This window comes from Ochotona curzoniae, unplaced genomic scaffold, assembly GCF_017591425.1.
Source record: "Ochotona curzoniae isolate NIBS_2020 unplaced genomic scaffold, NIBS_Ocur_1.0 contig_2688, whole genome shotgun sequence".
NCBI lineage: Eukaryota > Metazoa > Chordata > Mammalia > Lagomorpha > Ochotonidae > Ochotona > Ochotona curzoniae.
The window spans coordinates 14,406,063-14,418,708 of record NW_024465553.1 but is presented as its reverse complement, the minus strand read 5'-3'; the positions used below and the strand labels follow the sequence as shown (position 1 = coordinate 14,418,708).

General features: G+C 40.6%; 1 protein-coding gene across 6 annotated transcripts in view; it reads left to right on the top strand.

Moving 5' to 3' along the window:
* Positions 1 to 12,646, top strand: part of NRXN3 (neurexin 3) — a 1,255,286-nt gene that overhangs the window by 450,434 nt on the left and 792,206 nt on the right. For all 6 annotated transcript variants that reach the window (XM_040975217.1, XM_040975215.1, XM_040975219.1 and 3 more), the window contains 2 exons: positions 5,669 to 5,872; positions 10,720 to 10,746. In XM_040975217.1, the coding sequence (XP_040831151.1) occupies positions 5,669 to 5,872; positions 10,720 to 10,746 (231 nt within the window). The remainder of the gene's footprint in view (positions 1 to 5,668; positions 5,873 to 10,719; positions 10,747 to 12,646) is intronic.

Sequence of the window (12,646 nt, the reverse complement as noted above, 5' to 3'; positions counted from 1 at the left end):
TAAACTAAAGATCAAGAGAAAATTCTGAAAGCAGCAGAAAGAAAACTTATGCATCTGTAGGACCAGAATAAGATTAGTAGCTGAAAATGTCTCAGAAACGATGGAGGCCATTCCATGGGATGACATTCATAGTGCTCCAAGAAAAATAGCTGTCTACCGAGACCACAACATCCAACAAAAAAGATGAAGATGAAATAAAGACATTCCCAGATGAACAAAAACGTACATTTCATTCCTACTGAACCTACCTCACAAGAGTGAATAAAAACAAATCTTCAGGATGAACGGAGGTGGCAACAGCTAGTAATTTGAATTTATGTGAAGAAAGGGCTCCAATAAAGGTAATTATGTAGGTAATGATGAAAGACAGTATAATTACACATTGATTATTCCTTCTTCCTTAAATGTTTTTGAAAGGCAACTTCATAAAACAATATCTATAAAATTATATTGTTGTGCTTATAGCACATAGTATTGTAATCTATTTGACAGTAAAATACAAAAAATGAAGCAATATCAGGAAAGGAAAATGACACCAGATGGCATCTTGACTCCATGGGATGAAATTAACACAGTCAAAAAAGAGGAACAATAAGGTTAATATTTTTAAAACAAAACCATCTATAATTCTGAGCTGTTTTAGCTTCTTAAAATAAAGATAGCGGTTTTTATATTAATATAAAGAGATCAGATTCCATGTGTTTCATAGGCACAGTTCTTAGAAATAGCCGTATTTCTTTCACACACTTCTTCCCTTCCTTCCCTCACTTTTTTGTTTCCATTGACTATTGCCAAGACATACTTTTAATTCACTCTACAATCATAAGTTTAATTCCCCAGCAATCATAATACTCAAAAACAAAAATAGGAAGAGCCTAGTTCTACAAGCGTATGAACAAGGGCTAAAATGACAGTCACATCACAAGATGTCTGTACAGTTTTTTTTTTTTGTATTTACATGAACTGCCACATGTCACAGTAAACATGGTGTTTATTTGGGGGCACTGACTTATTTCATTAAGCATAATGGTTTCCAGTTTCATCCATTTTATTGCACAAGATTTTTGTAAAGCAATCATAATGCACTTTTGGCTTTGTAATATAGGTGGGCATACTATGAGTAATGCCACCAAAAAAGAAGGAAGGGAAGAGAGCTAGTTAATGGTAGGATTTTGTTATCTAACTGGAATTAAGTTTGTGTGAAGATGAAGCCTTCTGGAAAATGGAGGTGTATTTTGTATGCCATAGAGCAGCTAGGAAGAAAATTTTGCAAAAAGGCCATTAATTGTCAACCAAGGAACCAAAATTGCAGCCTAGAAAACATTCATGTACTCACATTGGAGGCTTGGTAAAGAAGATTAAGAACAAATTTGGAGAGCTGCGTAAACATCATTCTTTGTACATCCCGTGATGTAGTCTGTTAGTACTGCATGGTACGATAGATTTGACATTCAATCACTATTGTTTTTCATGAGACCACTTTCTACCTAAAGTTAAAGTTTTACCCACAGCATTTTTGGAGGTTTGAAATGTTTTTAAGCAAATGGATACAAATCCATAGAACACATTTTATTTTAGCTTATTCCTGTGTTAAATTTTCTGCTTCATCAACCTCCCCTTAAAAATATTAGGTTAGGACCCTGTGCAGTAGCCTAGTGCTTAAAGTCCGCTCCTTTCATGCACCAGGATTCCATATGGGGGCCAGTTCTAATTTCGACAGTCCCAGTTCCCATCCAGCTCCCTGCTTGTGGCTTGGGAAAACAATTGAGGCTGGTCCAAAGCCGTGGAACTTTGCACCCATGTGGGAGACCCAGAAGAAGCTCCTGGCTCTTGGCTTCAGATCAGCACAGCTCTGGTCATTACAGCCACTTGGAGATTGAATGATGGGGTGGAAGATCTTCCTCTCAGTCTCTTCTTCTATCTGTATATCTGACTTTCCAATAAGAATAAAAAATAAGTCTTTTAAAAAATTAGGTTAGGGCCCGGCGTGGTGGTGCAGTGGTTAAGGTCCTCGCCTTGCACGCCCGGGATCCCATATGGGCGCCGTTTCTATCCCAGCAGCCCCGCTTCCCTTCCAGCTCCCTGCCTGTGGCCCGGGAAAGCAGTCGAGGACGGCCCAAAGCTTTGGGACCCTGCACCTGTGCGTGGGAGACCTGGAAGCGGCTCCGGGCTTCGGATTGGCATAGCATCAGCCCATTGCGCTCACTTGGGGAGTAAATCATCGGACGGAAGATCTTCCTCTGTCTCTCCTCTCTGTATATCTGCCTTTCCAATAAAAAAATAATAAAAATAAATCTTTAAAAATAATTAGGTTAATAGGGGATCACATAGAGATACATACAAAGGTCTTTGTTTATATACATGCTTAATTTTGTAGCAGTAGGTGATAACTGCATGTTTACCTGACATTTACTCATTTATGCTACCAATACTAACATGTTCGCTGGTCTGCAGTATTGGACTTGGTGCATGGAGCCTATAATAACACACATGGACTACTGTGCTGGTGAGATAGCTAAACTTTAATTGTGGCACCAGGTTTTTATAGACTGAGGGACACATAGGATACAGGAGGAGGTATTGAGGAACTTAGGTAGTTCCCACAAAGCTTTCTACAGAACCCATCAATTGTCTCCACACCCTTGTTTGAAACTATCTTTTTGTATGTCGCATCAAGTGTTCTCTTTCATATGATATCCAATAGGTTGTTCTCAAAGAAGTGCCATCCTATTAATTGCCATCCTATATCTGCTGTCCTTCTACAAATCATTGTTGTGCACTAACATAAAGATGCGTGCATTTAAATGCATGTTCTGGCATTACACATAGCCACGGGGACAAATGCAGCCAATAATTTTACTATTTAGTTTAATGAATCAAAATTACCATTTCATGACTTGCTTAAGATTCTAATAACTCTCAAAGTGGAGTGTACATAGATGTGATTGCATATAGAAACTACAGGATGATAATTACTTTTGTTCTGAATTACACAAACATAGAATATGGTGGGTATTCACACAGTGTCATATTTAGAAATACGTACTATACATACTCCCCATATTTACATAGTTTTGTGTATGTGTGTGTGTGTGTATATATATATCTATAGTCCTGAATATTAGTATATGAGTATGTGCTCATATGAAAACACACATGAGCACCACATGGTACAATGAAGCAGTCTATGTGGGCTTTGGTCCTTGGCAACAAGAGTGTGTTCCTAGCATAGCTGATTTGTGTGCAGAGCGCTTATGGGTGTACCCTGACAGCTCATACTACCTTGCCTTTAGCTTGCAGCAGCTCTGCTACTCATTAGCTGTGTCAGCTGGCCTCTGTAAAAACACAGTGAGGATGTCTTCCTCATGGATGTCTTCCTCCTCGAAAGTGGAATGATTTCTTAGAGCGTGCCAAGTCCTAGAAAGCACTAGGCAAATAACAACTGATCAATAAATTCCAGCTTATCATTATTGAACATGTTTTGATTCTGTTCTTCAGGAGATAAAACATTTTCATTTGCACTTGGAGCATGTGTTAAATTTAGAATGTGTCTCCCAGATAAAAGCAGATCTTCATAACGTGTCTTTCCTTGCGGTGGCATCTGCAAGCATCACACTTTTATCTGGGATCCCCCCTTAGAGTTTGCGCATTGTACTGTACAGCTATTAACATGTCAGATTTTTCCTAGAGCATGGTTGCTCTCCAAGCAGATGAGAAGGTGCATTTACGATGCTTTGCACAGGCCTGTTGTGTTAGTAGGAGGGAGGTGTCATGAGGATACAGAGTATTCCAGCATCCGCGTCAAGTGGTCTGACTCAACTGCCGTCTCTCCCTGTTCTGATTCTTTCTACAAGTAAGGGCAGGAGTGTTTGTCTTCTGTTCATCGTTATGCCCTCAACACCTCCAAGAGTGCCTAGCACAGTAAGCACACACAAATGTACCGTTACTTCCATCTCAAACTACTCACATCTCACTGTCTCCTGAAGTCCACTGATTTTGCTCCAGTCTCAGTCTCCTGTTTTGAAACTACTGCCCAAAATGTGTCTGACACTCCTGTAAAATTGCAAGATTTATTAAGGATTGTATTTCTCTCCTGTACAAGTATTATTATTAAGTATTCTGTTTCTTTGCTTTTTACCAATAAAGATCTAGCTGACCAGCCTGTTAAGTCTGATGCCCTCATTTCCTCTGTTGCCACCTCCTCCCTTCTGCCAACATCAGTTGAGATTCCCCCTCATCTATTTGGCTCAGCTTCTCTTCTTAAAATTTCCATTTTATCTGCATTTTTTCCCCATTTCACTTGGCCATTTTTTCTGTTTTGGAAGCATTATTTTTGAATGCTAGGCTTACTTCTGAAATAGTGAACTCGTCTGTTTTATTTTGATATTCACCACAAAGCATATTGTTACCAACTGCTTGGCAACAGCAAATATTTTAATCAAGACACATTTATTGCTACCTATGGAACCCAGTGACAGGCTGACATCACTGAAAAGTGAATTTCTTTAACTTCTGTTTGCTGTATAAATGATGAATCAGGAATGCAACAGCCTTGCAAGTTGAGCATCGTAGTATTGTAAAATAGTCCTCACGTGTGATATCAGACACACAGAATCAAAATCCAAGCTATGTGACTTTGGAATGATGATACCCTCCTCTATGAGCACTGGTGTTTCTGTTTGAAAGTAAGACTAGATAAGCCACTTTGCAGCATGGAGATGACTCCTAATCAAAGTACTGAGACTGGATTTGTTATTAAGTGAAAACACATTTTCTTCCTCTTGCAGAAGTGTTACTTAAATAAAAATAAAACTCATTTCCCAGGAATAATATTGCAATTTGGTTGTTCCATGTCTGTTAACCTTGTCTGAATAAGCTGAGCCAAATATAATGCCCGAGAGTCGGGTGGTGCTGCAGTATGTTCCTTCTAGAAACTCTGGTAAACACCAGCTCTGACAGCTCTGATAATTGTGCACTGCGACTCTCCTATTGTTCATAAGGTTCTTTTACACACTGTACATTCTGTTCTGTAGAGTCTTCTAAAAAAAATCTGTGGCATACAAAATTATAGCTGCTGCTATTTGGTGAGGGCATTTTCACGTTTAAGAATTCCTCCACATGCATTTCTCATGTTGACAAGTCTGTGAGCATGGTAGGTAGATACCCACACATGACACACAGTTTGTACAGGAGGAAATGGAGCCTCTGAGCAGCAGTCATCCCAAGTTTGATAGTTAAGATATGGCAAGAGGGGTGGATGTTTAGACTAGTGGTTAAGTTCCAGTCAGGGCACTTTTGGTTGTCTTTGACTCCTAACTGCAGCTTTGTGTAAATGCAAAATCTTGGAGACAGTGGATGCTGGTTCAAGTGATTGGGTTCCTGACACCCATGTAGGAGGCGGAGATGAAGCGTTAAGCTTTCAGCTGTGGTTATGGTGGGCATTTGGTGCTTGGAACCTCTGGATGAGAACTGTTGGTATGTGTGTCAGTGTTTCTGTGTCAGTAATGACAAAACAAGAGACAAGCTGTGTCAACAGTAAGGCTGCATGAACACAACTGACTGCCAATTGGATGCCATTTGTCTTCTACACAGGTTGCAAACGGAGGGCTACTCCAAAGTTCCGATAGCTCCCTTCTCCCTAACAATGTTTCTCCATTCCTTCCTGCAGAGGCTTCCATCCTGAGCTATGATGGCAGCATGTACATGAAGATCACCATGCCTACAGTCATGCACACGGAGGCAGAGGATGTGTCCTTCCGCTTCATGTCCCAGCGAGCTTACGGGCTGCTGGTGGCCACCACGTCCAGGGACTCCGCCGATACTCTGCGCCTGGAGCTGGATGGAGGACGTGTCAAGCTCATGGTGAACCTAGGTACCGTGTGAAGTACCCTCTGCCACTCTGTCTGGGCTTGTCTTCCCTTTTCTGAGTTCCATTGGTTTGATTGAATTCTTTGTTTCTTCAAAGTTAGCTGCTCACCTCTTGTTTGACAGACCAAGGATAAAACTTAACAGCCACGAACACTTTTTCTCTTTGTTTCTGCATGAGATTTTGATGTCGATTTCTGGTTTCTGACAGTGGTGGTTTCTTTAGTAGATGATTTGTTTTCTAAGTTTCCTTTCTTGGTTTTTTGGAATCGTTTAGCTTTGTGTAAAACACGCTACTTTGGTCCATCTTTTGATCAATCATATTCTCATTAAGTCCAGTACCTTAGTCACCACTCAAAACAGTCAAGGCTGAGAGCAGGGATAGGACAGAAAATGGGAGAAAAATGGGAGGGTGCAGTTGCAGGCCACCCTGCTGCATGAGCAGGAAGAGAGCGGCCCGTTCCTGTTCGGATGACCCTGATGACTGTTACCTTACTCCTTTCCCTTCTTGCCAGCAGGGGACAGATCAGATTGTTGCTGTTGCCTACTAGAACAATTTTCTCACTTTGGAGTCTCTGGCAGGTGCACAGCACATATGCCTCCCTCTCTGTATCCCCACTATCCTTTCTGTAAAGATTACACGTTAGACTATTGTGCAACAATTGCTTTGTCCTCCTATATATATATACACACATCATTCAGCCTTGGGAAATTGTGACAATGTCAAGTCTGTAGTATTACTGGGACAGCATCTGTCCTATCACCGTAATTATAACATACTTTGGAAATTCTGCTTTGACTCTCATATTCTCTCCTACTTTTGACCCTCTTTCTGGAATTATAATTGATTGCTTATGGAAAATGGGAGTCTCTTGGTTTGTGGAGGGGAAAAGAAATCCTGCTATTTCTGCTGTTTGCATTTGGCAGAATGTCAGTGTCCCATGTTGACAGGATCAGTGATACAGCTGAGCCCAGACTTGCTCAGCTGATGGATTCGTTTGGAATGAGAAACTCCTCTGTGAAGTTTTTAGTTTGAAGCCTTCTCAGAGGCCTGAGAATGTCATAGACAAACATGTAAGATGCCAGACCACATGAGAAGGAGAGATTGGAATTCATACCAGTCATACCTCCGGTCTGGTCATGAAGTCACACTTGGGAAATGCCTGCGTTACAAGCGTTGAGTCTCAGGACACAAAGGACTGTTTTGAGCAGTGGCTTATTTAGTTGTGTTTGTTTTCTCCTGGTTTGCCGCTTTTGCAACACTGTGTCCTTTCCTCATCCAATTTCATTTGAATTTTGTTGAGTACCTCTGTGGATTTTCATTTGTTTGGTATGTGTGTGTTTGGTTAATTCAGGTTTTTATTTTTCTCTTTTGCTGTATCTTTTTGTTTGTCTGTGTTCTTGTGTTTCAAATCCTTCCCACCATCAACCATGGTAAATCAAAAGATGGTATTCAACCCTTCAAAGGCCCAAAGCCTGCGGCCCGCATAGCAAACAGCCTTGAGAACAGAGAGTACTGAGCAGCCTACAGGGACTGGCATACCCCGACCCTCCCATCTTCCCTTTCCTGAACCAGACTCCCTGCCCACCCAAACCGACATAAGAGGATATTCCCTGAGACAAACACCTAGAGGCTGATGGTCTGCTTTTGTAAAACAGCAGAAGGAAGGAAAAACAAATACAGAACTGATATACAACCCATAACTTCATATAGGCAAAAGGTTAGCAGGTGTTATCTGCGTCTATTTCAATATAGGTCGGAGACACCCATGAAAGGGCAATTCAGTTCCTCGAGGTTCAGGGGCGTGCACAGAGTGCCTTTAAACTGACTGTTTTCTTCAATATTAGATCGTGTTCTATAAAGATCAGAAGCTCGACTGTGACAGGTCTTACATCCTAGGAAGAAAAATCAAGGGGCGGGGATTAAAAAGAATGAACAAAATACAGAAGAGCTGGGCAGATCCTCATCTGTTGTCCCATCCCTATCCTGCACACGTTGCATTATTACTAGAAGTGTTATTTTTCCCTTTGAACTCTGGTGGAAATGCTTTTTGGAATAACTTTGCTTTTGCCTTTGGCCTTCTTTTATCATCCTATTGATTTAATTCCTCCTAACATTAAGTGCTTTAGGTAAAAAAGAATCAGCCGCACCTGTCCTCCTTATCATGTATCTGTACTTAGAACACAATACCTTTAAAGAGAGTTTATGTTCATCTCCAAAATATTTCCCCAATTATTTCCACAAAAGTAACTTCAATCACTTTGTCCCCACACTCCATTTAGGTTGAATCTTCTCAGCACATGCATAAAGTGATGATCCAGTTTTTTTAAACTAGCCACAAACATAATCACATCATTTTCGCCAATGTACCATAATTTCTAAGCATGAAGGTTTTTGTTTCTGGAAACAGTCACACTTGGCAGGGATGAAAAATACCCTGAAACTTAGAGCATGCTCAAAACATTGTGGAGTGTGTGTTGATCATCCACATTTTGAACCTTTGGCATTCAAAGATATGATCATATTTTTTATTGCAGTCCACTGAAAGGTCTAAAAGAGCTTGTCTTATTTTAATCTCAGAATAATTTCTTGAGATAAATCAAGAGTGATCGGTTGCTTTTACAGATTTGCAACAAAGAGAAATGGAGGACTTTTTAAAGCTTCCACACAAAGTTTGTAGCAGAGCCAAGATTAGAACCTGTATCTGAACTGCTTAAATCAGCGCCGCTTATCTCTTACTTCCTTCTACAAATCGATGCGGGTAGATCGAAGCTGTGACAGTCTTAAGGACTTGCTAACTGCTTCCATAATGGTCACCTTTAGAGCATGCATGGCCACGATCCCAGCCCTCCACCCCTGCCTTTGTGCCCAGTATAAATTGAGCCACAGGACAGAAAAGCCAGTCAATCCTGGTCAAGCCTTTAGGATTTTCAGCTGGATCCTAGGAGCCCTCCAGTGATAGATGCTCTAAAGGGAGTGTTCCACTGTTTTACAAAATTACATTTTGATTCTCCAGAATCAAAGGGGTGTCCTCCAACTTGGGTGAGGGTAGGTGCCGACAGTCACTGAAGACCCCCTTCTCCTCTGCCCTCCCCTTCCCGGTCCTCGCAAGGGGCATGGCCTCCTCTGTCTGGTGATCGTACCAGTTGCTCCAGGGCTGTTTGCTCCCACTTTTCTGTTGCGGTTGACGACACATGACAAACCTAACCGCACGAAACCAAACCCAGATTTTTCTCAAGAGATGTCCTTCTGGGGAATTGCTAAGCAGCCTGGCCCCTTCCTCAGAACGATTGGGTATTATAAATTGCTCAGAGTTCCGCAGAGTTCCATTGTGCTCTGTTGGTTGCTTGCTGCCTTAATGAGTAATTTCCTTTGGGAAATCCAAAGGATGACATGACCAACAGCCCATCTAAATACTGGTGGGTGAACTGAAATCAAAGAATGCCAACAGCAGTAGTATTTCCCCCTGTATGTTTCTCCATTTCCTTGTTGTTTGATTTCTCCTTTTTAATATCTGACTTCACACAAATTCTCATTGGAAGTCAATCCCCATATCACAGACCAACCCTAGATTCAGTTGGGCAGCATGAATAACAGTTAAAAGGTGACATGTCTGGAACCATTTCTGCCCAGTCCCATACTGGCACCCATTCTGATCCTCAGTAGTTTTTATAGTGTGTGTCCATGACTTTCAGAGAAATTAATAAAATGGGTAGATAACTCTGATCTCTGGCACAAAATGTTCTATCTGTTGCCAACGCTGGACAATGAACTATCTAGTCCTTAATTCATCACCCATGATTGGACCTGCTTCCACTCTTTCTCATTGAAAAATTTTTTTTCTCCCCTAGAGAGGCAGAATCACTGAGTGAAATAGATAGGAAATCAAAGGTGTTCCAGACCTCCACATCACGTGCCTGTCTCGGCTTCCCCTGAATGCTGTAGGCACTTGATTCAGTCTGAGTATTCAGGCCGGAAGACGCAGAAGGGCCCGGTGAGTGGGGTGGGTCTGGGGGCCTTTGAACTACCAGTAATCAGATAACCCAATCAAGTGTGCTGACATCTGACCTCTACCCCACACCTGACCCTACCTCTCTAAAATCTGGGATGGGTGTTTGTGCGGTTAGCTGTTTGCAAGTGGCCATTTTATGACAGGAAAAAACCAGGTGGTATTAACCCTTTCCTTACCTCTAAAGAGGATGACAAGACTGCCTATACAAATTTCTGTAGCATTCTGGGGCCCTACCTCAGGAGAGGGTGGAGGGAGTTTGTATTTAGAAAAAGAGAAAGGGTCAAATAATGCACTGAGAAACTTCATGGGCAGAATTTTTAAATGATACAGCATGTCAGACTGATTACGTTTTTTTGGAAAAGTAATATGAAAATTATGTTAATGCTATTTTTAAAGATACATCTTAAGGAGTTAAAACTTTGAGTAAATAAAATTGGATCTACATTTGGAATTTTTGCCTCATTTTCCAAGTTTAACCAAATTAATATTTCAAAGTCCGGGTTTGAAATACTTTATAAATCAATAGGCTTTTTGGATGAAAATTTTAAAAAAGGAAACATGCTTGGTGTCTATTGTGGATATATATGTATACCAGTATATATCTCTATACATATGTGTATATATATATATGTGTGTGTGTGTGTATATATATATGTATCCAACTTGACTGAATAATATACTGTACATATACACCCACCCCTGCATACTGTATATTTAGATAAAATGGCCACATTTCTTGCGTGTGTCTGTCCCCGGAAGGGTGGACTGATTGTTTTTGGATGTCTGCAGCTGTTACCTTGAAGGATGCAATTTCATCTTTCATTTATTTTTCCCCATCTAGACTGTATCAGGATAAACTGTAACTCCAGTAAGTTTTCCCTCAAGTTTCATTTTGTTCTTTAAAAAAAAAAAGAAAAAAACTGCATTTATTTTGTTTACTGTTTTATGAGCTGATATTTATTTCAATTATTTTTTTGACAGTGGAGTTGGGGGCGGAATTGGGGTTGCAGGATTGGGGGTGCCTGGGTGATTGAAAAGAGATAAATGTCTTGGGTGCGGTTTCTGACTGGGAGTAGGTCCTTTCTTTCCTTGCCTTTGCTGTGTTTGCAGAAAAGGAGGAAAGAGCACTGGTAATGAAATAACTTGGAAATGAATGGAAATGGTCAATTGTTGCCTTTGGGAAGTAACCTTTGAGGTTAACAAAATAAGCTTGAAAAGAACCAACATGCACTTCTCCACTACCAAAAACTTCAGATAAGAGAGGCAAAGTTCGTGACCCAGAAATGACTGCCAACTCTGACTTTTCTTTCCTGGCATTGATCGCCATAAGGGGGCTTTTAGGAGAGGAATGGGCTCAAAGCATTGCTCTGTGATAATGTAACTTTTTAACCAAAGGCTTGAGATGCACTCTTAATCTCTGTTGAAGGAAGAATTTTAGTCGATTCTGTTCATTTTACTGGACTCTAATGTCTCAGCTCTTTGAAGAAGGGTCCTAAGCAGGTGTAGGCTGGCAGTTTCTTGGGCGTTTTATCCTTTGTCTCAGCAGTGAATACGAACTGGGGTTGATAAGGAAGAGAGCCAGAAGCGCATGGATGGGGATGCACTTGAGGGGAGTGGGCCCAGATAGGAAAGGGAAGGAGGGAGACGTAGGCTTTGAGTGCTACAGAGCTGTTCTGCTAGTTAGGTGGTGTGACAGTCACTGTTACAAGAAGCTTACCCCAAGACTTCAATGATTCCACAGAGCAAATGCTTAGCTCTTACTGAAGCAACATCGAATGCTGTTTGGGCAATTCTTCCGCACAGATCTGTTTGAAGGAGGGATTGAGAGCTCTTGAGATGGATCTATTATCCCTGCAGTATCCTGATGGTTGTGTGCAGGCTTCCTTGCTTTGTGTGAAAATGGCAGGTGTCAATTTGACCCGTTTGCTTTGCCAGACCTGGCCGCATCCTAAATGCAAAATGAAGCCGAGGGAAGGTATTTTGTTAACTGCACATAGGAAGAAAATGTTGGACTAGCCGACATTTAACACATGTGATTCTCAGTGTCATCTCATCACCTTTTGGTTCTTGTCAGAGTTTTTCTACAGAGAAATAAGGAAAGAAAAGGAAATAATTCACCTTTTTTTTCATTTACTTGTTCCATCTTGATAGGTCTTTTACAGATGTTAGTTTCACCTTTTTATGATGGGAAATTTGTGATAGTCATAAAATTTCCTGGAAAATGTGAGTTATGAAAAAATACGCATATAATTCAAAGTTCGCTGTCACCCAAATACCCCGATCTTTTATATTTCTTGAGCTTGTCAATCCACCCTCATGTTCTTAAAATAACAAACTAATGAAACCAAACTTTATGCTTTTAAATTTTTGGCAAGCAAGCATTCTACACATACCAGTGAAGTAGACTTTTACATCCGACTTAAAAATCTCTTTCTCAGTTAGAGCAGTTTTGTGCTTGTCTTGGGATATGTTTCAGTTATTTCAGACAATATCCAGTTTTACTGTTTTTGAATATGTCTGGTTAGCCAGAAATTTCTCAAATGTAGACTACTAAGAGCCCAATTGAAATGTCTTTTTCTCCAAACTATGGAGTTCCTTGTGTTTTTTTTTTTTAATTTTCTTTACCGCAGCTTTATTGAAGAATAATTGCCATAGTACAAAATTTATATGTTGTAAGCTTACAGTTCAGTGACTTTAATTAAGTATGTATAGTTATCTAAACCACTAAAATCACATTTGAGAACATTTGCATGCCCCCAAATTTCCCA